This window comes from Leptodactylus fuscus, chromosome 6 (assembly GCF_031893055.1).
Source record: "Leptodactylus fuscus isolate aLepFus1 chromosome 6, aLepFus1.hap2, whole genome shotgun sequence".
Taxonomy (NCBI): domain Eukaryota; kingdom Metazoa; phylum Chordata; class Amphibia; order Anura; family Leptodactylidae; genus Leptodactylus; species Leptodactylus fuscus.
The window spans coordinates 148,168,866-148,192,813 of record NC_134270.1 but is presented as its reverse complement, the minus strand read 5'-3'; the positions used below and the strand labels follow the sequence as shown (position 1 = coordinate 148,192,813).

General features: G+C 43.1%; 1 protein-coding gene across 2 annotated transcripts in view; it reads right to left on the bottom strand.

The window, feature by feature from the left end:
* Positions 1-6,444: 6,444 nt before the first annotated feature.
* The window catches only part of PLCG1 (phospholipase C gamma 1), a 51,971-nt gene continuing 34,467 nt past the window's right edge, over positions 6,445-23,948 (bottom strand). The window contains exons 9-32 of one of the 2 annotated variants that reach the window (XM_075277492.1): positions 22,289-22,390; positions 22,091-22,209; positions 21,495-21,580; positions 20,662-20,782; positions 20,208-20,376; positions 19,809-19,931; positions 18,702-18,803; positions 18,225-18,412; positions 17,823-18,023; positions 17,184-17,303; positions 16,904-17,084; positions 16,735-16,812; positions 16,500-16,603; positions 15,100-15,196; positions 14,796-14,865; positions 14,534-14,691; positions 13,969-14,065; positions 13,231-13,455; positions 12,375-12,523; positions 12,169-12,283; positions 10,729-10,890; positions 10,554-10,642; positions 9,320-9,471; positions 6,445-6,495 (exon numbers count right to left, since the gene is read on the bottom strand). In XM_075277492.1, the coding sequence (XP_075133593.1) occupies positions 6,453-6,495; positions 9,320-9,471; positions 10,554-10,642; positions 10,729-10,890; positions 12,169-12,283; positions 12,375-12,523; positions 13,231-13,455; positions 13,969-14,065; positions 14,534-14,691; positions 14,796-14,865; positions 15,100-15,196; positions 16,500-16,603; positions 16,735-16,812; positions 16,904-17,084; positions 17,184-17,303; positions 17,823-18,023; positions 18,225-18,412; positions 18,702-18,803; positions 19,809-19,931; positions 20,208-20,376; positions 20,662-20,782; positions 21,495-21,580; positions 22,091-22,209; positions 22,289-22,390 (3,051 nt within the window). In that variant the 3' untranslated portion in view covers positions 6,445-6,452. The remainder of the gene's footprint in view (positions 6,496-9,319; positions 9,472-10,553; positions 10,643-10,728; positions 10,891-12,168; positions 12,284-12,374; positions 12,524-13,230; positions 13,456-13,968; positions 14,066-14,533; positions 14,692-14,795; positions 14,866-15,099; positions 15,197-16,499; positions 16,604-16,734; positions 16,813-16,903; positions 17,085-17,183; positions 17,304-17,822; positions 18,024-18,224; positions 18,413-18,701; positions 18,804-19,808; positions 19,932-20,207; positions 20,377-20,661; positions 20,783-21,494; positions 21,581-22,090; positions 22,210-22,288; positions 22,391-23,948) is intronic. The other variant, XM_075277494.1, reaches the window with a different exon arrangement.

The following is a 23,948-nucleotide window of genomic DNA, read 5'->3' as shown; positions in this document are numbered from 1 at the left end:
TAGCGGGAATTATATATTCCTGTCATTGAATTTAACTTGTTCTCAAAACTGCCATGTGAATTGGCCCTAATTCTGACTCAGGGATGGGATTGGATCCTGCACCAGAGATGCTTCACCTCCTTCATACATAGGAATCTTTAGTCATGTCCTCCAGTCACAGCAAACCATAGAAAATTGAAAATCTTTTACTGTACTGAGTTGGGAAGATCAAAAGCGATGATAGGAAATATTATTACACCGAAAAAGTAGTTGAGACTTGGAATGAAGTTGCAGCAGATGTGGTTGAGAAATCTGCAGTAAGTATAAGTAAGCATGGCGGGGCTAGATACATGCCTGTCCTAAGATAAAATGGTAATAATATAAGGGCAGACTAGTTGGAGGGGGTATTATTCTGCCATCAATCTTCTATTTTTAGGGGAAAAAAAATTTGCTCAAATTTAAAGGGGGTGTCTTGTCCCACCATGTAACTTATATAATAAAACTTATACTAATTCAATTCCTCATGGTCTTCTAGATCTCTGCTCACTTCCAATAGATACAGATCAGTCCATGGTCATGTGAGCCATCCACCTGTGTCCGTCACATGACCATGGACTGTAATGAGCTGTGCACCCGTGTCCATCACATGACCACGGACTGTAACAAGCTGTGCACCGTGTCCATCACATGACCATGTCTGGTTTTTACTCCCTAGAAGTAAGCTGAATGAATGACAGTAAGCAGAGATCTAGAAACCCAACAGGAATTGGTACAGAAAGTATATTGGAAAATTGTACAACTTTTCATTATTCAAAAAAAAAAAAAACATTTGCTGAAACTGGACATCCCCTTTAAGTGATGTCTATAATGTCCAAAAGGTATTGTTGCATTCCCTCCCACTAGACAGGACATTGGTAAGTGTACACACACTGGTTATAAATATGTGCTTTATTACTAACATGGTGGTGATGTTTAATCCGGTTTTCCAGCATGGAAATGATAAATAATCTGCTGCACATTAAGAGTTTCTTTACAATACAAGGGCGTCAATGGTGGAGATGGGTAACTATAGGTCAGAGCGGCCATACTTATGTGAACATGGATTTATTAGCAGATGTCTGGTCCCTAACTGGCCAATACTCAGGCTGTCACGTCTGAAGGATTTCCATATGAAGATTAGAGATGAACGAGTACTATTCGAAACGGCCGTTTCGAATAGTACGCACCCATGGGAATGAATGGAAGCAGCCGGCACGCAGACTTTGCTGGTGGCCAGCTACTTAACCCCCTGTGTCTATTCATTCCTATGGGTGCGTGCTATTCAAAACTGGAGTATTGAGTATAGTACTCGCTCATCTCCAATGAAGATGTTTGGTAATCGCTGGATACAACAGGTAGACTAAGGCTGGGTTCACATCTGCACTACGGTGTCCAAAATTCGGCCCTGCCCAATAGAGGCAAAATACACTGGCACTATTATCCAATTCCGCATTGGAATTCTATCATGTGAACACCCCCTTAAAACATATTTAAAAAAAAAAAAAAAAAAAGACACTTGAGTAGTTCAATTGAAATAGGCTTGGCAAATGTATTACAATACAAGAGACTAACTCAGTTACCCATAGCAAGCAACCAACCAATCACAGCACAGCTTGCATTCTCAATTCTACTCCTGAAACATAAAAGCAGCGCTGTGATTGGTTGCTATGAGCAATTCACTTTTACTAATAAATCTGCCAAAATGAATAAAAAAAATAAATAAAAAAAAGTCACATGACGGCTATTTGTCTGAATATAGCCTTAAAAAGGACCTTTCATGTGCTCATGACTATGTGGCTTTATATATCACTAGAGAGCATGCTGTGCTGCATTCAGTGCGTTGCCAGCTTCTCTGGTATATGCATTGGTTGGGGCTGGAGATTTCACTGCCATAATGAACTCCTCCCCTCTGACATTACAAGGCTATGGAAGACTATTGTCAGGGGGGAGTGTTCCTCATAGCCCAGAGATAATGCTAGGCTGTAAGGCCACGCCCTTTTGACAGTGCTGGCTTTCTAGCAGTATATAATACCGCACATTAAGGGGGACATGAAAGGTCCTCTTTAAGCAATGTGGTTTGTTTGTTTTTTGAGCCAAAGCCAGGAGTGGATTTAGCAGAATAAAGTATAAGTATATTATATTAAGAGTTACACCCCTTTTTTGGAACTAACTCTTAGGGAGCCTGCACACGGAGTTTACGCTCGCTCATTCTGAACGTATAACTTTTTCAGAGTGAGCGGTGTAAAAAAACAGATCCCATTGACTTGAATGGGTGCCGGTATATGTGCTCTCCCCATTGAAATCAAAGGGAGGTTTTTGTTTTTTGTTTTTTTTTTAATCTATTGCTTTCAATGTGATACGTGCGTAAGCCATGAACCCATTCAAGTCAATGGGATCTTTTTTTTTTTTTACGCCGCTCACTCTGAACGAGTTTTACGTTCAGAATGAGTGAGCGTAAACTCCGTGTGACGGCTCCCTTCTCCAAAAGCTTCTTTTTCAGCATGTAATCTCAGCTTTAGCATCAGTTTTCAGTAAATACTTACATTCCCCAAGGCCATGTTCACATATGACTTTTCCAGTTTTAAAAATGGACAACCAGACTGATTCCATTACACTCAATAGTGTCCGTATGTGACCACTGTGGTAGCGGTCTGAGGGACCAGAACAAGGAATAGGCCAACGCTAGTGTAACTCTGTGTTATGAGGTCCCTCTGTTACACCTATGGGGTATCACCATTCCCCTTGTCCAAGGGGTGTCTGTACACAATCCAGTGCTCTCAGTCTCTATATGTTTATGAACAAATTTGTAGGAGGAACAACAGAGTGTTATAAGCAGAGATGCTCCAGACCAGGTACATTATAAGGAACACAAGAATTTACAATATCAGGCGTCGACAGGTGACAGATCTTCTTATAAGAAAAGAAAATCCAGACCCAGGGCCCACTAAGAGTAAGGAATTACTTTGCAACTCAGTGTATTTAATACAGACACAAAAGTTCCGTAAACAACAACATTTTGAGATAAAACAAAAAACTAACAGGTGTTAAAAAAACTAAATTAAAAACAAAAACCCCTTTCATCCAGGAACATCACCACATGCGTCCATTGGTTGTATGTAATATTGATCAGGTGCAATACCACATACTACCTGTGGACATGTGCGGCACTGTTGTTGGATGCCATGTTTTTTGTAATCCTTGACACCCCTTTGAATTAGGATCTGTTTGCAGAGAGGTATACAGAAAGGTGGGTCAGTACTGTGGTCCAACCAGAACATCTCGTAAGCTACCTGTGGCTGCACAATGGCTCTTCTACATCAGGTCTATGTGTAAGTAGGGTGCATACAAAAAATAAAAGAAACAGCGCCACTTGTGTGTATAGGTTATGTCTGGAATTGCAGTTTAGGCATGTATCCAGCCTTACTTTAAAGGTGTTCTCCTTAAAGGTACACTTTATTCCTCCAGGGCTTTTAGGCGCTGTACCTAGTCGGTCCAGTCATATAATCGGAACCAGACCTGGCCCCCAAGTCATTCCACCTTCTCTCTTGTAGTCACCTGGCTTTATTAGTCTGGTAATCTCTATAGCCCTGGTGTGAACACGGAAGAAGCGGCAGAGAAAAATCTGGAAGTGGGTGCGGGTTCCATCATGTGACCCAGGGTTTGGTCCAGTCTGGGCAAACCTAAACCCCCAGAGGAAGTGACTACACACAGACTCTCTGGAGAACCCCTTTAAATACTACCATATCCTACAAAGTGTTCTTGGTGGACAGAATACACAATAGACTGTGACTTCCTTATGTACGTCGCAGGGTGCAGAGACAGGGTGGTCCTCCGAGATCTCCGGAAAAAAGAAGTGCCGATACTTATCTGTGGGAGCTGACCATACAGTTAAAATTCAGGCTGGGGGGGGGGGGGAGAACTAAAATAAGGCACATGCTCTTAGTGGAATAATGTCAGTCTGTCCCCAAGAGTCTATTGGGGTGCAAAGAACAAGAAGTGGGTGTTGACCTCCTATGGACACATTTTGGGATAGGAAGGCAAAGCCATAAAGGGGGCGCATTTTGGTGCCCATATTAGAGCTGCACTCCTCCAATGCTACCAAACCATAATGGTGACCTAAGTTAGTACTGCAGGACATCCATATACTGTGGCCGATGTACCACCATCTGTCACTGGCCTTAAAGGGACCCGTCTCCTACTCAACATTCACTTATAAGAGGTGAACCAAGATGAATGACAACACTTCACGACACAGATACGAGGCATTAACAATACTTCATGTAACACTGCTGGACACTGGCAGATATGTATATGGCCACATTGTCATACAATTCCAGAATACATCCACCTTAATACTTTTACGGATTCATTAACCATTTGAGGGATAACACACTCCATATACTAGATGCCAACGTATAATAAAGGGGTTGATCACTTTTTGGGCAAACTTCTTATCTGCCATAGGCGGTGGTGGAAAATGGTTAGGAATTGGCGATTGGCGACTAGTTTAGTTGCCAGTGCTGTGACGGCCTCGCTACTTTTCTGAAAGTTGCTGAGGCCGGGCGCGAGATAAGAAAGTTATGAATTAAAGGGGTGGTCAAGGCAACAATGGACAACCCCTTTTACTTTTGGGCAGTGAAAAAGAAAAACAAAAAACCCCTGTCCCCGATGCTCCGGTGTCCTCCCAGCGCATTCCAGGTCTTCTACTCAGGTGACCACTGAGGCCAACCAGCAATGGGTCACAGGAAGGCCTAAAGGGAATGCTATGGGTGCATTCTCACGGAGGAAAATGGCGCTGCTAGCAGAAAAAGGAACCCATTGAAGTCAATGGGAGGCTTTTTTTTTCAGCGCTGAATCTGACATGGATTCCACACCAATTTCAGCGCCATTTTCCTCCGTGTGAATGCACCCTAAAGCCAATCAGCGGCTTCAGCAGAACTCAGGAAGAGACTTGGGAGAAGCCGTCGGAACAGAAGCAACGGGATGTGCCAGCAAGACACCGAAACATCGGGGACAGGTGAGTATACACTGGTCTTAATTGCCCGTGTTTTTTGTTTAACAGGTGCTCATTACTTTCCCCATGCCCTTGGCTATGCGTAGGTACAGCACGTAAACAATGGGAATAGCTCCCCCTATACCTATACGAAGGTGTAGTCACTTTCTTGGCTGTACCTTCAGATACAAAAAAAAATACCACCGCCCATATCTGCGCATGCGCACAGCGTGTTCTGCACTGGGGAAGAAGACGGCTGTACCAGGGAGAAGTGGTCACATGGCTAAATAACTGAGCATGGAGAGAGTCACCTCTACCTGTCAACAATGGTGGGGGCTGGGAAAAAAAAAAAGTTGGGATAACCATGAGATTTAAACACAAGGTACAGCAAATGTGAAGTTTGTACGGAAAGCAGCCAACCCCTTTAGATCACATCTCCATAACAGACAATTATTTTGTCTAGTACAGTATAGAAGACATAGCTGGCATTAAAAGAAAAAAAAAAAAAAATTGTCCCTAGTCCCCTACCCCTAAAAAAAAAAAGCACCACCCCTGTCCATGTGAATGGAGCTGAGCTGCAATACCAGACACAGCCAATGGACAGGAGAGGCGCAGTTTCTGAAAACCAAAAACTAAACATAAAACAGACTTTTTTCACAAATCTATAACAACCCCTTTAACTACTCCATCGGTTCTCGAAACATTCTCAGGAAATGTAGCGGTGGCGGTCCTGTCATTGAGTGTTCAATCTGCCATGTTTGATTGTCCGGATCTGCTGAAATGGCTGGTTTTGTAATGATAGGTCCAAAACTTAAAAAAACATGGTGTACAGGAACACAATAGTCCTGTATAGGATGAAATGTAAAACTTGATGCGTTTGCAGCAAGATACCAAACCCTGCCTTCATGGTTCCAAGAGAACTATTGCAGTGAGAGGTCAAAGGCCATGCACAAATAAACAAAAAATATCAGTTGTAGCTTTTTTTTTTTTTGGTACTGCTCGAGTTCCTGGAATGTGGCGCAGTACTGAAAGAACGGGTAATAACCTGGAATACAAATGATTCTTTAGCGCCTTCCTTCACAGTTTGACAGAAGATGACCAAAGATGAAGCGAGGATGGGATCCGCTCTGGAAACGGCGTACTGGAAACCCAGTCTCTGACAGCAGCCATACTAATATACAAGGCATTATATATAGAGAAAGTTCCTACAGTCTGTGCTGTAGGTAAAATGGTTCCCTTGGTAGAAACACTGGAGACATTAAGCAAATTTACCCTTTATGGGGTAATACTGAGTCGAGACACCAAATGTGCAAAGATCAAGCTGTCTGGCAGCAGAGGTCCACATCGAGGCACTGTTTTCCAAAAGGACAGGGCTAAAACTGGATTCTTATTGCAGAAAACCACTACAGCCTCTGTCTATGAAGATCCTTGGCTTTTGGGTTTAAAGTCTGTTATCTCCACTTAGACGTGTCTTTCGTGGGACCCTGAAAAAGATGCACGTGTTAATAATGAAATTTACTAACATGATACATTAGTGCTTAGCTAGGTGAAGTTCTCATCAACTTTACAGGCTATAAACCCCTCTGAATCATGCGTTTCATAGATTGGCATCTATTTAGTAATAAAAACGATTGGTTTAATAAAAAAAATTTCAACCATTTGTCCTCTGCAGGTTGCGTGTTTTCATACATTGCAGGCTGCTCAGTCTCTTTCAATGAAATTCATCAGATGATCTTGCTGACTCCTCACTTTTTAGCACTTATCTCTGCTCTCCTGAACAATCTTTAGTCTGCCAACAAAGTAAGACTAAGATCACACATGTGCCCGGTCTCTGCCTGGAGAGTTTGTTCCCTATTCAGCTTTAAAGATGTGGAGAGAAAAGACCTGCAAGAAACCTGGCACAACCTGTTATAGTCTGTGGGTTTCTGCTTTTTTAAAGGTAACCTATCATTCAGAAGTATTTTTTTTGTCCCTAACACAGGCCACAAGAAAATGGCCGCTTACTTACTGTGTAAGCGGCCATTTCTCTTGTGGCCGCGGACATGCGCAGTAGGCTCTGCCCGAGGCCCAAGGCCTACAAGGTTCAAAGCCTGTGCCGGAAGAAGACACAGGAAGAAGCCGTTCTTGAAGAAGATGGAGGTGGTGCTGGAGAGTTCTCTCGCAGCATTGGGGACGCCCCCAGTGCTGTTTGAGCACTGAGTACTGCCCCCAGTACTGCCAGAGAACTCATTTGCATACCGGCGAAAACCAGGATTTCTACGGAACGGTGGAGCGGAGAAGACATCTAAAGGTAGGAGATGAATAGCCTTTTTTTAAGGCTATTTCGATGTGTTAGGGAGAAAAAAAAATGCTTCTAAATGATAGGATCCCTTTAACCCCTTCCCGCCGATGGCATTTTTTGATTTTCGTTTTTGACTCCCCTCCTTCTAAACCCCATAACTTTTTTATTTCTCCGCTCCCAGAGTCATATGAGGTCTTAATTTTTGCGGGACAATTTTTTCTTCATGATGCCACCATTAATTATTCTATATAATGTACTGGAAAGCAGGAAAAAAAAATTCAGAATGGGGTGGATTTGAAGAAAAAATGCATTTCTGCGACTTTCTTACGGGCTTTGGTTTTACGGCGTTCACTGTGCAGCCAAAATGACATGTCCCCTGTATTCTGTGTTTCGGTACGGTTCCAGGGATACCAAATTTATATGGTTTTATTTACATTTTGACCCCTAAAAAAAATTCCAAAACGGTGTTAAAATTTTTTTTTTCTAAAAGTCGCCATATTCCGACGGCCGTAACTTTTTTATACATAGGTGTACGGGGATGCATAGGGCGTCTTTTTTTGCGGGGCCCGGTGTACTTTTTAGTTCTACCATTTTCGGGAAATGTTATTGCTTTGATCACATTTTATTCAAATTTTTATCAGAATTAAAACAGTGAAAAAACGGCGGTTTGGCACTTTTGACTATTTTTCCTGCTACGGCGTTTACCGAACAGGAAAAATATTTGTATAGATTTGTAGAGCGGGCGATTTCGGACGCGGGGATACCTAACATGTATATGTTTCACAGTTTTTAACTACTTTTATATCTGTTCTAGGGAAAGGGGGGTGATTTGAACTTTTAATACTTTTTATATTTTTTTATATTTTTTTTTTTACTTTTTTTTTTTTTTTTTTTTTTGCATTTATTAGACCCCCTAGGGGTGTTGAACCCCAGGGGGTCTGATCACTAATGCAATGCATTACAATGCTAATGCATTGCAATGCATTGCAAAAAAGCATCATCTCTTTTGCAGGCTGTATACACCAGCCTGCAAAAGAGAGAATTTGCAGACCGGCTGGGAGCCTTTAACAAGGCTCCCGGCTGTCATGGCAACGGGGGGTCGGCCCTGGATCATGCTCCAGGAGCCGGCGATCCCTGCCAAAATGGCGGCGCCCATGCGCCTCCGGGAAAATGGCGCCTCCGGCGCCTTTGACAGCAGCGCCGGAGGGGTTAATGCCTCCGATCGGTCCGGGGACCGATCGGAGGCATTACAGCCGGTTGTCTACTGCTTGAAGCAGTAGACACCCGGCGGCTATGACGGCCGCCCCGCTCCCGGGCGGTCGCCATAGTTACAGACCCGACACGCGCCGTACTATTACGGCGCATGTCGGGAAGGGGTTAAGCAGATAGGGTTTCTGTTTGGGGGTGTCCAAAATCGCATTAAAAAAGGTTTCAGCTTAGAAGATGGCTCTGGAGAGCGATAAGGACAACAGAGTAAGCTGTACATCTAACAAATTTTCCACTGAACGGCAATGAGCAGCCTGCAATGTATGAGAACACATGCAAGCTGCAGAATGAGAATGTTCCATGAAAAATTTAGCGTGATGTCACATCAAACATCCATACTATTCATTAAGTGATGGAAAACGTTCTGCGTTGTTGGGGATATTTAACCCTTCAAACTATTTCGCTTTCAGGGTTTATGGTTTATATGGGGTACTTAAAGTGCTTCTCTCTTTACACAATTGGTTTCTGGTAGAATAAGCTGATGGCAGGGGGACCTGGGACTCCATTACATCATACCCATTGGAAACCATGGCTGTCTGTGTAATGTATAATCATGCTGGGTCCACCAGCCATTCTATGGCCCATCTTATTGATAGATCTCTTGAAGACAACTCCAATTGCAAAAAGAATAAGAAATGAACATCCACGTAATACATGAACAGGTCGACTGGAGTGAACCGATCTTAGCTCTCCATTAGAGGATAAAAGTACTGATAAAGTGACTAAGTTTCCACAATAAACAGTTTGGGATTTGGCTTTACCTCCTATCTCTATCAAAGCCATCTGTAAATTCTTGATGGATTCGGAAATCATCCAGCTGGTGTGCGGCATATCGAGAATCCCCAAAGCCATCACGTAGCCGTGAATCGCTGAGACGGGGGGCAGAAGCTCCATTTACTTCACCGTTCTCCTGCTGAAATATAGGTGGAAAATTAGGAACTCACTACAGCAAAGCACAACTGAAGTTACTTGACCCTATGAGTTTTTTGGACCGGATTTTGATGCGGAAGCCGCCTCAGAATCCGCCTCCCAAAAATGCCTCCCGTGGCTAGCCGCAACTGGATGCCATTGCAGTGCACTGGCATCCTGTCGCAGCATTCCACTCCAGATTAGGCCTAAATGAATGTGCCTAGACGGGAGGGAGTCTCGAGCCGCAGGATTCAGCCGCGGAATCCATGTGAAGATAGGGCAACTCACTTCTTTTTTCCGTAAGTGGGAAAAAAAACGCTAGCGGAGAAAAGAAGTGAGTGGCTCCCATAGAAGTCAATGGGAGGCATTTTTTGGAGGCGGATTCTCTGTCAAAATCCGGTCTAAAAAACTCTGTGTGAACTCAGCCTTACAGAGCCCACCTGATAGTAGGCCTTATACAAAAGCGGCTTCATACAGTGATAACTACTACAACTATGTCCACCATATATTAATACCTACCTAGATCATAATATTCTGCCTGATCATTGAACTTACACAGACACAATATTTAAAGGGATTTTCCAGGGCTTGTGTAGCCACAAAAGTAAGAGTCCAGAAGTCCTTGCATGCGGCATATGGCACATACAAGTGTGCAGACTGCATCTATATCAGCGTTAAAACCAGTCAAATCTATCACTTTTTTTCTGGTCTATTTTCATTTCCTGATTGAAGTTTTTTTTTTAATTCTATTTCCTGTACATGACGATGGGGGCGGCCATCTTGCCTGAGCTTGTCCTCTGCTCTGTTAACAGCATTTAGTGATATGCTTTACAGCATATTCATGGCCATAGGCAGCGTGGGTTTCCTCCCACACTCCAAAAGTCAAAAAAACCAAACAAACCAGAAGTGCACCAAGTTTCACAAAATTTTAAATTTCCAAAAAGAAATTAAAACCTTGTCAAAGAACCCATTTATACCAATACGATGCCAAATTATTTCAGCCATTTTGAAATGACTATTGATCTGGAGATCTATTCCAAGCCAGAACTTCTTTATAAAGTAAGTAGGCCCTCCATAACGTCTTACCTTACTGGAGTAGATGTCTATCCGGATAAGGAGAGAAGCCAACTCCAAATCTTCACTGTAATTATTCTTCAGGGGGACAGCCCTGAAACCTGCAATAGGTACAACAAGTTACTTATACCAGGATCTCAGACATATATTCGCCATTGGTGAAGTACGCGCTCATTTCATACCGCACCTGTTTTGAGGCCGCGCACCACTAATGATGCCTGAGCCAGAAAATTCTGATCGCTGAACATGTCTTCTTCATAGACAACAAATCGTAGGAAGGCAAAGTCTGGATTGGCAATAAGAAACTGGAACGTCTTTTGAGGCCAGACGGGGTTTAGCCCATTGTCAACTGTGGAGAAATCAAAAGATGTAGTTTAAAAAATATATATATATATCTATAAAAACTATATACACATAACGGTCTAGTTATCTATATCTATCTATATCACAAAGAGCTTCTGACCACTAGAACCTGCACAAATCCTTGTAAAAGGTCTTAGGGTAAAGGCCCTACTAAGGTGACACGCTTGTTTTACAAAGTTTTGCCAAGAGATGTCCTATTGTTTAAACCTATTTTTAGTGAGGTTTTAAATTTTCCATGTTATCCATATTTTAAATTTTTTTTTTTTAAATCTTGCAGTTCTAACTCTTGCCATTAAGCCTAAAATTGTTTGTGACGTCCTGTCTAGAGATGAGCGAACACTGTTCGGATCAGCCGATCCAAACAGCACGCTCCCATAGAAATGAATGGAAGCACCTGTGACGCTGACTTTGCCGGCGGCCAGTTGCCGTGCCGGTTGCTTCCATTCATTTCTTTGGGAGCGTGCTGTTCAGATCGGCTGATCCGAACAGTGTTCGCTCATCTCTACTCCTGTCTCCTGGTAATGGGTCATGGGCCATAGACACAATGGTCTGGAGTAAACCCTATTGACGTCTATGGGAGAGTTCTCTAGGCATGTTCTGTGACCTGTACAGAGAGAGGAATAGATGAGAAGCCATGATATTCCCTATTATGACTGGTGGATTCTGTCTCTATACTATCTACATGATAGCTGTGATCATCAGTAATAAATGAGGAAGCAAAGAAGTCTCCTATAGAAAATAGGAAGTTGCAGCATATTATTTGGCTTAGTGGTCAAGAGTCAGAACTAAATGATTTTTAGGAAGCTTCTAAAATCCAGATAATAACATGGAAATTTTTTGAGAAAAGATTCTTTAAAATCCATGTTTAAAACCCGATTAAAAATATAGCTTATTTTTGGCAACATTCTGTGGGTACGTCAAAGAGGTAATAAAATAATAACCCCCTAATTCTTTACAAAAGCCTTACTGCCATAAACCAATTCTAGGGCTGCCAAAAATGTATACGCTTATTACAATGAGACTATTTTTCCCTCTCTATATAGGATTGGTTTCACGGGCCAAAAAACGTAAACTTTTCAGACAACTTGTGCTCGATTGATATTAGGGTCGCCTTCCTCCCTGCCCTCGCCTCCTTCCTTCCCCCCTTATCTCTTTAATTCTGTGCCTTCCATATAGATTTCACTTAATAACCAAATATACATGGGGACGGCACTTCTATCACGTAAAACAACACCACAACGGTTCCAAAGACCCAACATCTTACCTACAATCTCCGTCTTTGCTTTGGCATTGTCATAATCCGCTCCACAAATTTCCACTTCTACAAATGGACACACAATACCTCGACCATTTTTGGGCAAATGTCTGGCACCAAGAATCTGTATATTGAAAGAAACATACATGCAGTCAATGGTCTACTTTTGCTTTTCCTACAACATCTATGAAGTCTACGCTGATCTCCAGTCTCACCTCCACACAGATAATGACCGGCTCCAACACATGGAGGGAGCATTTGTCAAACGGATCGAACATGTCTTCTCTCATACTGCTTGGCTGCAGGACATAGCCACAGCGGCCGCCTGACTGGAACAGAGCTTGGTTCATCTGCATGGGCTTGTCTGAAGAAGGAAAGTCACAAAAAGGTGGAAAACGTAGTCCAATAAGTCAAAGAATTTATTGGTCATGTACACAGCACAACAATGGTGCAAGGAGGGGGCCACACGGTGGCTCAGTGGTTAGCACTGCAGCCTTGCAGCGCTGGAGTCCTGGTGTTCAAATCCCGCCAAGGGCAAAAAACCATCTGCAAGGAGTTTGTATGTTCTCCCCGTGTTTGCATGGATTTCCATCCCATATTCTAAAGACATACTGATAGGGAAAAAATGTACATTGTGAGCTCTATGTGGGGCTCACAATCTACATTAAAAAACAACAACAACAAAAAAAACAAACAATGGTGCAAGGAGCTCCCTGCAGTGTAGAAATGGGCCTTGGACAGGCATCCACAATATGTTGTCTGCGAGAGCATGCCACAAAATACTGCGTACAGAGATAATATGGGGCCCTGTTGTGACATAGCACAACCATGTGTCTACGCAGGGTGGCTCAGTGGTTAGCACTGTTGCCTTGGACTCCTTGGACGTTCAAATCCAGCCAAGGACACATCTGTATAGAGTTTGTATGTTCTTCTAGTGTTTGCCTTGGTTTCTTCCCACACTCCCAAGACATACTGATAGGGAATATAGACTATGAGCCCTATATGGGACAGTGTTGGCTGCAGAATAGGAGGGCACTATATAAGTAAAATAAGAAAATAAATGAAAGTTACCTGGTGTCTGGAAATTGAGAGCCACCAATTGGCTACCACATATCCACATGTTCAAAGGGTCATAGTTAGAAGAATCAAGGCGCTGGCCTTTGGGGTAAATGCGAGATAGCTGACGCCGATTGTACTGCAGGAACTTCTTGCCTTTTTGCTTGTTGACATACTTCTCCGCTTTAGTTTCAGGAAAGGAGGACATGTCTCGGTAGCACGCCCTCTCTGTGCCAATCTCTGCAGGGGAACAGAAGGTATACAGAAGGTAAATCATTTGCTGTTACAGCTAGCTGCAGATACCTTGTGCAGGGGTACAGAAGGTATCCATCATCAATCTTCTCTCTTTCTAGAATTTCCTATCTGGATATCACATGCTCTGCATCTTACTACAACATTGAGTAAACACTCAGCACCCTAATACAGCTCAGTGGGGGTCTGACCACCCATACTGCCATCCATCAGGAGAAGGATGGAGTTTTGTCTCCGGTTCTGAATGGTTTGTTGATCAGGCCACTCCATTGATTTAAATGGGACTGACGAAGATAGCCGGGTATTCCCATTGAAATAATTGGAGTCCAACCACCACTCCATTCAGAACAGGAGTCAAAACTCCATCCTTCCCAATTCTCTGACCACTTAAGTCCTCCACCGATCTGAACGTTATCCCTTATCCTAAGAATAGGGGATAAGAAAATGGGAAACCCCTTTAACAACATGACCTAAAGACGATAACTATCCACAGTCACTTACTTTCTTCATCAAAGGGCACCGGCCGGCAATAAATGACAAGTTCGGATAACTCTAAGGCAATTTTCTTCCTTCGCTCCATGATTTTGCCCTCTGTGAGCTAATAGGAGGCGGAAAGAAAAAAATTGGTTAAAAAAAAAAACCCCAAAACAACTTATTCTGAAATTCCCAGCCATGGAGTGATAAAGGGGTGACCATTTAGGACCCTCGTCTATTCGCTATTAACAACCCACCATACTGGAACAGCCTACTACTTTGAATGGATAGCATGTAATGCTTCATTTTTCCTGCGGAGGCACTGCAGGACAATTTGAACATTGGTGACTGCAGATAAAACTCCATGTGCAATGTGACATGATCACTTTAAGTAGATTTTTATGTGTATATTGATAAAATGGCTCTATGTCATTAACTTCCAATAAGCTGCATAGTGAGGATGGTTACTGATTTTCAAAGATTATCGAAAGTTATGGTTGTCAGATGTACCACCAAATATGATACTGCCATCCGTGGTTTTATTTAGATACAGTAATAATAATAATAATAAGAAAAATCTGTATTCTCGTACCCGAGCGTCTGCGGTCTGAGCTGCCTCCCGGATCTTTCTAACCCAGTCGTGCATATCTTCTGCTGACTCAGCAGCCACATCAAGTGGAAGTCTTGTCACAGATGGGACATTTATGGAGAAAACATATGGGCGATTGTTCAGCCCCTCATGACGGATGGCTACAACAAAGGACATATACAAGTAAGTACCCTAATACATTATATACAAGGGTCATCTACATCTGTAATAAGGAATATAGACAATACTTCAGAAGGCGTCTTACCAATCTGACAAGATGGCACATCCAATATTCCTCCAAGGAGGTCTCCAAGGGGGCTGTTCTCATCTAGGTGCTGTGATAAAGAAAAAGAAAAAAAAAAAGGAACAATCTGTATTAGTTTATGCTCTGGACACAGACAAATACCCGCCCTGGCAGTGTTCCCCAAACCCATCCATGTCATGTCCATGTATGCATTTGTTTCACTACCCAAATAAGCAGGGAAACTCTAGAAAAGCATGCTTGGCATCATCTTTACCGTAATCTGCCCTAAGGCGCTTATCGCTTTCCATACCACCTCATATCTTACCGGTCGCTCGGGTTCGGGCTCAGGGGGGCTCAAGATCTCCTCCACATAGTTGGAAGGGAACCACATTTGCCTTTTACCGCCATAATCTCCTCTCCACCTAGAGAAACCATAAGGCCAGTATTAATAAGCTGTAATAAAATAATAGAACCTCACTGAAGTAAAACCCCTTTAAGTGGAATAAGTTACTAATCTCAGATATTCATGACATATCTACTAGGGTTGAGCTGATCTTGAGATTTCAGGTTCGATTTTAAAATCCAATTTCCGATCATTTTCCAGCCGAACCTAATCGCGAAATTTGCTCAATCGCCGATTGGGATCCGATCCTGATCTCTCAACCCTAATTGTATATTATATGTACAGTAGGGTTGAGCCGATCTTGAGATTTCAGGATCGATTTTAAAATACGATTTCCGATCGTGAAATTTGCTCGATCGCCGATCGGGATCCGATCTTTCCCAATTGCTCAACCCTAATATCTACCTTTTGGATCCATTTTGGCAACAGGCCTCAGGGTCCCCCCATGCTGTGCCATGTGTAAGGCGTTCATTATTTTCTAGGCCAAAAACTGCTGAGCAAGCTGTCCGGCAATTTTCAGGACTGTCATAATAGAGACTAGGGAAGTCAGATTTGCATATTCTTCCCATGTTCCTTTGCACAGTGGAGCGCTCATGGCTTAATAAGACTCCACACACCTATATGGTGGTCTCTCCCTATGGAATGACGATATCCCCTTAACCCGGTCTAAGCCTCTCACCTCTGCCAGGTCAGTCCTCTCTACGCCAAGCTGATGAGATGCAAATACATCGAAACAGCTGTCCTTGGCTGAGAAGACTGTATCTGGTATAATCCCAACATCATTGCAAACAAAGGCCTCTTAGAAGGTCGGCATGATGTTAAAGGGAGTGCCCTCTATAGGTGTGTTTGACTGAGACTCTGTCTTCCTAATTACATCATGGACATTAGACTTGCACATTCTCAGTCAGCGCCCTCTATTGGTGTGCATGACTGAGGCACTGGCTTCCTAATTACATCATGGAAGTCAGATTTGCTTATTCTTCCCATAATAGAGACTAGAGAGAGCCACAGACTACCATTCACATTGACATGGGATGGGAATCTCAACTTCAGGTCTACAGGATTTTTATGATATTCTCTGTGGATATGTCATATATGCCCGAGATGTAAAACCCGTTGAAAACTATTTCAACAGTTAAAGGGGGTTTTCATTAAGATGGCCCCTTTTGGAAATGGAGATCAGCTGATCACAGTGTCTCCAGGTGCTCAAACTCCTAGCCCATGTTAGGCATATGGACAGTGGGTGCCTTGATAGAACAACCTCCTTTGAGATTACAATGGATAGCTCTTTAGGAAATATGGTTGGGAGGCCAAGTGCTTACCATCCACCCTCCTGCTTATCCACATTCTGGATTATGGCGGTCTTTGTGAAAGTAAGTTCATCCTCTCGCTGAGCTTTATAATCAAACAGGGCCTTAACAGAGCACTGGGGACACAGGAGGAGAGAGATTCGGGGAGAAAAGAAGGAATATTAGGAAGGAAAAAACAAAGGATCATTGGTAAAAGGTGACACAGACATCTACACCCAAGTTGTCACCAATCCAGTAGGACTAATACCTTGAATGAGGGCATGGGGTTCGGCTCCACATAGAAACCAGGATTCCTCCCTTCATAAAGTGCCCCATAATCTGGTTCCTACAACGCAAAGAGGATATAGTGATGGATCCATGCCTTCAAAAGTAAACAGTCAACCCAACCTAGACAATAGCCCAAACATAACACTCACATTAGTGCCGATCTTCTCCAGAGTCTCCTCATTGATGGGATATCTCAGCTTCATCTTGCGGTACAAGGGATGTTTCTCATAGTAACTGATGAGATCCACCAGACTGTCAAACTCCGAGCTGCCCAGTACCACACTCTGTCCCTCCTGCTGCACCCGGCAGTGTTTGATCTTGCCTTCCGCTCTACACCAGGTCAATAAAAAAAAAAACAATGTGAAAAAACGCTCGGATGATTAAAACGCTGGATGATACTCAATGGAGTGGGAATATTCCAAGTCTCACCTGAACGATATTGCATAAGAGTTGGGTTCACTCCTTTTGCGCACTAGGAAAGCACCGTCCCGCGGTACTCTCATCAGCATGTGCTCAGCTTGAGCTCGGGTAAGGCTTGCATGGTACCATCTGCAAAGAGAACGTGAAAAGTCGGATTCAGCGAGTAGGACGGATGAATATCCATCGCCACCAATTCAAGTTCTTAGCATCTATTAATAGTTACTGCTCCACTGATTCCAGCACAATTGGAGTTTTCTCTCTAGCTGCGACCATTCTTGAGCAGGGTGCAGGTAGTTTTGTTGCCTAATATACCATGTAAGCTCTGTAATGTCAGAAGGGCGGTGTCAGGCAGGGAGCGTTATTCAGAGCTCCAATCAGTGGCAGCCAGTGTCAGAGCTCAGAATCACAATCCTTATTTGCTCCTGCCTGACCCCGCCCTCCTGACAGTACGGAGCCTAATAGCATATCAGGCACCAAACTAACTGCATTGATTGCTTGGGAATGGTGGGGACTAGAGAAAAAATTCCAACCATCCTGGATTCAGCAGAGGGGTTTCTACTAATTGATGCAAAGAGGTGGACTTGTTGGAGGTGGTGAGAGGTCCTCTTTAACTACATCTTTTTGTGTGTATAAATTTCCTTAACTCACTCTTTACTCTCATGGGCATTGGTCTGGGGTACAGGCTCGGTCAGCCTCATCTCAAACTCATTGCACCTCAATGGCATCTGCTGGTAGTGGTTGATCAGTGCGTACAAACTCTCGAACACCAGATTATCAGTTAGGAAAAACTTGGGGCTTCCCGCTTCTTGTCTGGAGTGTATCCGACAATGCTGGACTTTGGAATTTCGCCTATAGTATAAAAGAACAAAAAGTCACCAAACAGACAATAAAATTCCCAAAAAATATAAAATAAAATTGAAACCATAAAATCCCCCAAAAAACTTGTCTGAACAAGACACCTAATGTTGGATTAGTCTACTATTCTGGATATCAATTGTACCCAAAGTGATGCACTATACCACACCATGGTGTTCTACTTTTGACACATACCAGAATGAGAGAGTGTAATCTCCCACGAAAGTCTCACTTTCCCGCACTAGGAAAGAACCATCAGGGGCTCCAGTCTCGATGCAGTAGTCAGTCAGGAGGCGCTCGGCAATGTGTCGTCCATCCCTGCCGGCACCAAGTTTTCCATGAAACCATTTTTCAGCTGAGTGCAACTCGGAACTGTTGCTGACCTAAATGGGACACATTGTATATATGATAAGTCTTAATTTATTATCTGGATAGCCAAAAAATATATAAACCAATTCCACTTATAGATCCCTGTAGCTGCGGGGGAATATATTTAGTGCTAAGAAATGGATAAGATCCACCAATGGCAAAGGGTAAAAAAAAAATTGTAGGTTTTCCTGCTTTGTTCCAGCAGGATCCGACCCCACTCTTGATACAACATATATAGTTCTTATATCTACAGTCATCTGAATGCGGCCTAAGTCTTTTAATAGGCTTGGACATCAATCATACTTCTTTTTGCTCCTCTTCATCATCGTTGGTTTGTCCGCCATTCGTCTCCTCCGAATAGTAGATCTTGCTGCTTGTAAGTACAAAGAAGTGAGGATACCATTCCTGTAAAGAGATGAAACATGATTAGATAGACCTCCATATTTCACTTATGGTGCCTATACGTATATCCTACTGTCTATGTTACGTGTATGGGGTTATGCAGACTATCCCCTGATAGATGATGTCGGGGAAAGAGGGGTCCGGCACCTTCATGTATATTCTTATGGAAGATAAGTCTTTGTCATAAGTGTTTGTAGGATACAGAGGTGTCTGGCACAACTAGAGATGGGGCGAATCTTCCAAGATTTGTTTAGTTTCAGGCTTGGGTCTCAAAATTCGTTTCAGGTCGAACAAGTTTGGTACTAACCAGAAGTGAATTTATTATACTCTGGGGTCTTTTTAGGCCACAGCGGTGACCCTGGGCACATAACATCACCAGGAAAGCACTGGACACCACGAGGAGGCCCTAACATGAGAGACCTCCAAGTATAATGATTTACCGCTATGTGAGCTGAGGCGGATATTTTAGTTCATCCAAAACTGAACAATTTGGAATATTGGGGTGAACCAACGCAAAACGAATTGGTTTCTCTATCCACAACACATGCGAGTTTGGCTGAACAGGGCGTAAGGCCTACTGTGTTGAGCTGAAGCAATACGGCCACCTCTATTTACTTACGGCACTTCCTCCTTTGAAGCGTGAGAGTACACACCCTTATATACCTGGTCTCCTGACCTTGCAATGAGGAATTTTTACAAATCCAGCAGCCATGGTTGCCCTTTTGGGGCCCTTCTGAGGTCTACAGATAGGGAGTTCCCACCTTCCCTACAACACCAATGTAAATAGAGGGAGGCCCCAGGTGGAAACCAGCAGCAAGTTGGCCACCCGTTGGCTTCAACATGATGGGACTATAGTCCTCGACCCTCTTGGGGCCCTTTAGCTTGAGGAGGTTTGGTGGCCTCTCTCTTTAACGGATTGCATGGACTTCTCTAACATTTTCTTAACATGGGAAAGAGAAGGCGCGACCACAGGGTTTCAATTAATACTGTCCCCATTCGTGAACTTACATGATTTATGGGATCCTGTAGGTACAAGATTCCATTCTTGATTGAATTGCTGATATCGTTCTCGGAATACACAGTAGAGGTCGGGATCTCCTCATAGGTGCTGCCCTCTGCAAGCTTCTTGTGCTGGAAAGATGCAGAAAACAGCAGGTATAAATAATGGGAGACGCAGAAGAGATGGTTCATGTAGCCAACACAAACCTAATATGCACGACCAGGCTAAGCGTTGCACAGAGTCTACAAGATGCTGATTGAAGAGATGTAGAACTTTATTTCCTGTATACATCTATAACATATGTAGGTAACAATCCATACAGCACTAATATTAGCCATACATCATGGCTGAAACAATGGCTGCTGGAATAGATTGTTCTTTCCGATCTGTTCATGCAGCAAGCTAACCTTGATGAGGATTTTCCTCTTAAGCTGGTTTGGGGATGGGAGTCCATCAGCGCTGACATCCACCGGTTTAGTCAGGAGCATGTCCCCAAAGACTTTCTTAAAGTACTGCGCCATATTCCTCTGCTGGGCTATGCTACAGTGGTCCTCAATGGACAGGATAACTGGGTAACTAAATAAAAGATAATATAATTAGAAAATATTAATATAAAATGTAGACAAGAATTCCAAAGCCCCAGGATTACAGATTAATGCAGAATTCAAAGATAAAATTCTTCCTGCCTGCGGCTGCCACTAGGTGGTGCTAGAAGCATACAGTATACGGTTTTATTATACGTGTGCATGCATGTATGTGCTCACATACTATATATTGTATAACTTTGAATGTCATCATGTTACTCTAGGTCTATGCAGGGGACTTGGAGATTTGTATCTCTCCAAGAAACCCAATACTTACTCTGACGTTATGAAGGCATGTTCCTTGATGGTCAAGAGGACCTCGGAAAACTTTATCTTGGTGGTCAGTGTATGTCCATGGTAAATTACTGGCATCCCATCTGGTCCATCCCAGCAGTCCACTAGATAAGAGGACACAGATATTACATGGTAAAGAATAAGGTTCTCTCTACACAAGATCCTAAACTTATTTATAAACTGGTTAAATCCTAAAACAATAACATGACATTCTCCCCGTACATCAGGGAGTCCTCCAGACACACCAAGGAACCATTTCCGCAGATTATTTGGTTGGCCGCCCAGAAACAGCTGCTAAGCAAGATGGCGACCACGTGATCTCCAGGCTCAGGATTCCAAAGCATTTATGGCATTTTTTTTTTTTATATATATTTGATTTGCGTTTCTAGGAAACACATTTAGTGTAGTATCACACTAAACTACCATACACTATGTCCTCATAGATGTGACAATCATAGAGCACCAATGTACACGCTGCTGGTCCATTTATCACTGAGAAGATCCACAGTGTACCCATAATAGTGCCAGCCACAGAATCCCCACAATACAACCAGTCAAGGCATCCGCACAGTAGACACAGCCAAACAATCCCCATAGTAGACACAGTCACACAATCCCCATAGTAGACCCAGTCACAGAATACCCATAGTGAACCCGGTCACACAATCCCCCATAATAGACCCGGCCACACAATCCACATAGTAGTGACAACTACAAGGTACCCACTTGCACATTCATACAGGTTAGAAGAGAAAATAGAGAGGGGAAAAAAGTAACAGAATATCCACAAGGTGGCGCTATCATTTTAAAACTTACATTCTATACAGCGACAGCCCATTCGCAAACAGCGGGCATAAGCTTCAAGAGAGGACTCACTGGAGAACTGATCCCCTGTTAGGTACCTGAGAACAGAAATACTGAGTGAGCAGGTGGAGCAGAAGCATTCAATAGCTTTAAAGGGGTTGTCTGACCTATTGCTTTAAGAATTGACAATGCTGCTGATGGGGCCAATAACATACATTTCATTACTCACCTCTCCCTGGTCCTCCGTCGTTTGTGCCAGGTGACCATTGCAGCCAATCACAGGCCTTAGTGGTGACCACTTCACTTACGGCATATCACAACACACGTCATATGTCATGTGTGAAGAGGTCACGGCTGAGGCCTGTGATTGGCTGCAGTGGGCACCTAGCAAAGTCAGCCTGGGGCCTGTAAACTGAAAAGCGCACCTTCCATTACTAGAAGCAGAGGATTGGGTAGAGAGGAAAGTTTATGTTCCTGGCCCCATGAACAACACAGCGGGGGATTCAATTAACAAGTCCCAGAGAAAAAGTTCAGACATGGAAAAACTAACGCAATAGTAATAAAGAAGTGATGAAGGCAAGAAGGAAATAACCCTGAGGATTTCTTACGTGTTGTGGGAAGAGGAGATCCAGTAATGGGACAGAGGGTTGTCCATATTTTGGGGACACACAGTGTCCAGCGCTGAATCCCACACAGTGTTCTCTTTGGAGAACAGGAATGAAACAAACTGCGGAGACAAGACAAGAGAAAAAGCTTAGAGATGTAACAGGACAAAGGGCGACAAGCACAGGGTATATGGATCTTACCTCCTCTAAGGTGAAATAAGGGTCCTCTACCTCCCGCAGGGGGTCACGCAGGAATTGGAACATGAAGTCTCGGACCTGGAGAAGGTCAGTTGCCCACATTTCCTGTAATACATACGACAAAGTGTGACCATGGGTTCCACAAAAAATTTCCAACTTGGGGTAACACAGTAGCTCAGTGGTTAGCACTGCAGCCTTGCAGCGTCCTGGGTTTGAATCCCGACAGGAACAACATCTGCAAGGAGTTTGTATGTTCTCCCTGTGTTTGCGTGGATTTGCTCCCATTCTATAAAGACATACTGATAGGAAAAATCTACATTGTGAGTCCTATATGGGGCTGACAATCTACATTAAAAAAAAATAAAAAATTCCAACTTAATAGCGGAAAGCTGGTGCAAATCAATGCACAAAGTTCGAGTTCTATGTAAAGAGTGTATACACACATGGTCCATCCAGGATGGTGGAGTCAATAGGCCAAAGCACAGACTCCTCTATTTCTCAGCAGCCTGACTATGACTACAACTCCTTCGTAAATGGCTGCCAGTTATGATCAAACAGAAGAAGGAAAGCTCGTCTAATTCATGAAAAAGCTACAGATTGAATTCCTATGGAAGTGGATATGTAACAAACTACGTATCTAATTAATTATATGATTATTATTATTATATAATATCATTAAAGGTAACGATTTGATTTTGAAGCCGGAGTTGGCAACTTCTTCCCCAACTCTATCTTCACCCCAAACTGGCCCCGACTCCATCTCCATGGTCCTGGGACAGGCAAAGGGATTTACTGATTTCAGGGAGAACATGGGGAACCCCTTATATGTACCTTGTAAGAATAGTCAGGGTTACAGGACTATTAGGTTTAGCTTTCTCCATCATGCCTCAGAATCACATGCAATTATAGACGAATGTAAAGCACTATACAGCATGTATTACATAATGCAATTACATATCATCGGCCCTTCTCAGATTAACCCTTGTGATCTGTAAACTATATAACAACTTTACATGAATCTTCAATGTTTACCACAGACAACCACTAGGGGGAGCTAGATTGTCTACCAATGTTAACCCATATCTACTAAATTTGCTGAAGGGTCCCCCAACATTCTGACTGCTGGGACCTCCCATGGTCTAGAATTAAGTATTTTTTTTTAGCAGAAACACTTCCTTATCCTTGTATCTGCTACTGCAACACAATCCCATTGATCAGAGAAAATACACACACGCCACTCATTCTTGTGAAAGGACCATGAGGCGATTGCCCCAGGCGGCACCTCGTGGAATAAACTGGGGGGCAGGGATTTTTTTTAGATTTTTAATTGGCCACTACTTATTGTATTATTCCAATAGGTATCAGCCGATAATTTTTACTTCCCCCATCTATGTTTCTGACCAGCCCAACTTCCGCTGGTGCATGACTTGAGTAACAAAACTGAAGAGAGTCCTGGGAGCAGAGGTGGCCTGGACAGTAGTATAGATGGGGAGAGAGTAAAAATTATTGGCTGCTACCTATTGCAATAATACAATAAGTAGCGGCCGAATAAAAACAAATATAAAACAAAAGTCGCCCCACTCACTTTTATTCCACTAACATATCACTGTGTGGGTCAAAAAAGGGGGGGGTCTTCTACTGAGTCCTATCTAAGGGCGAACGT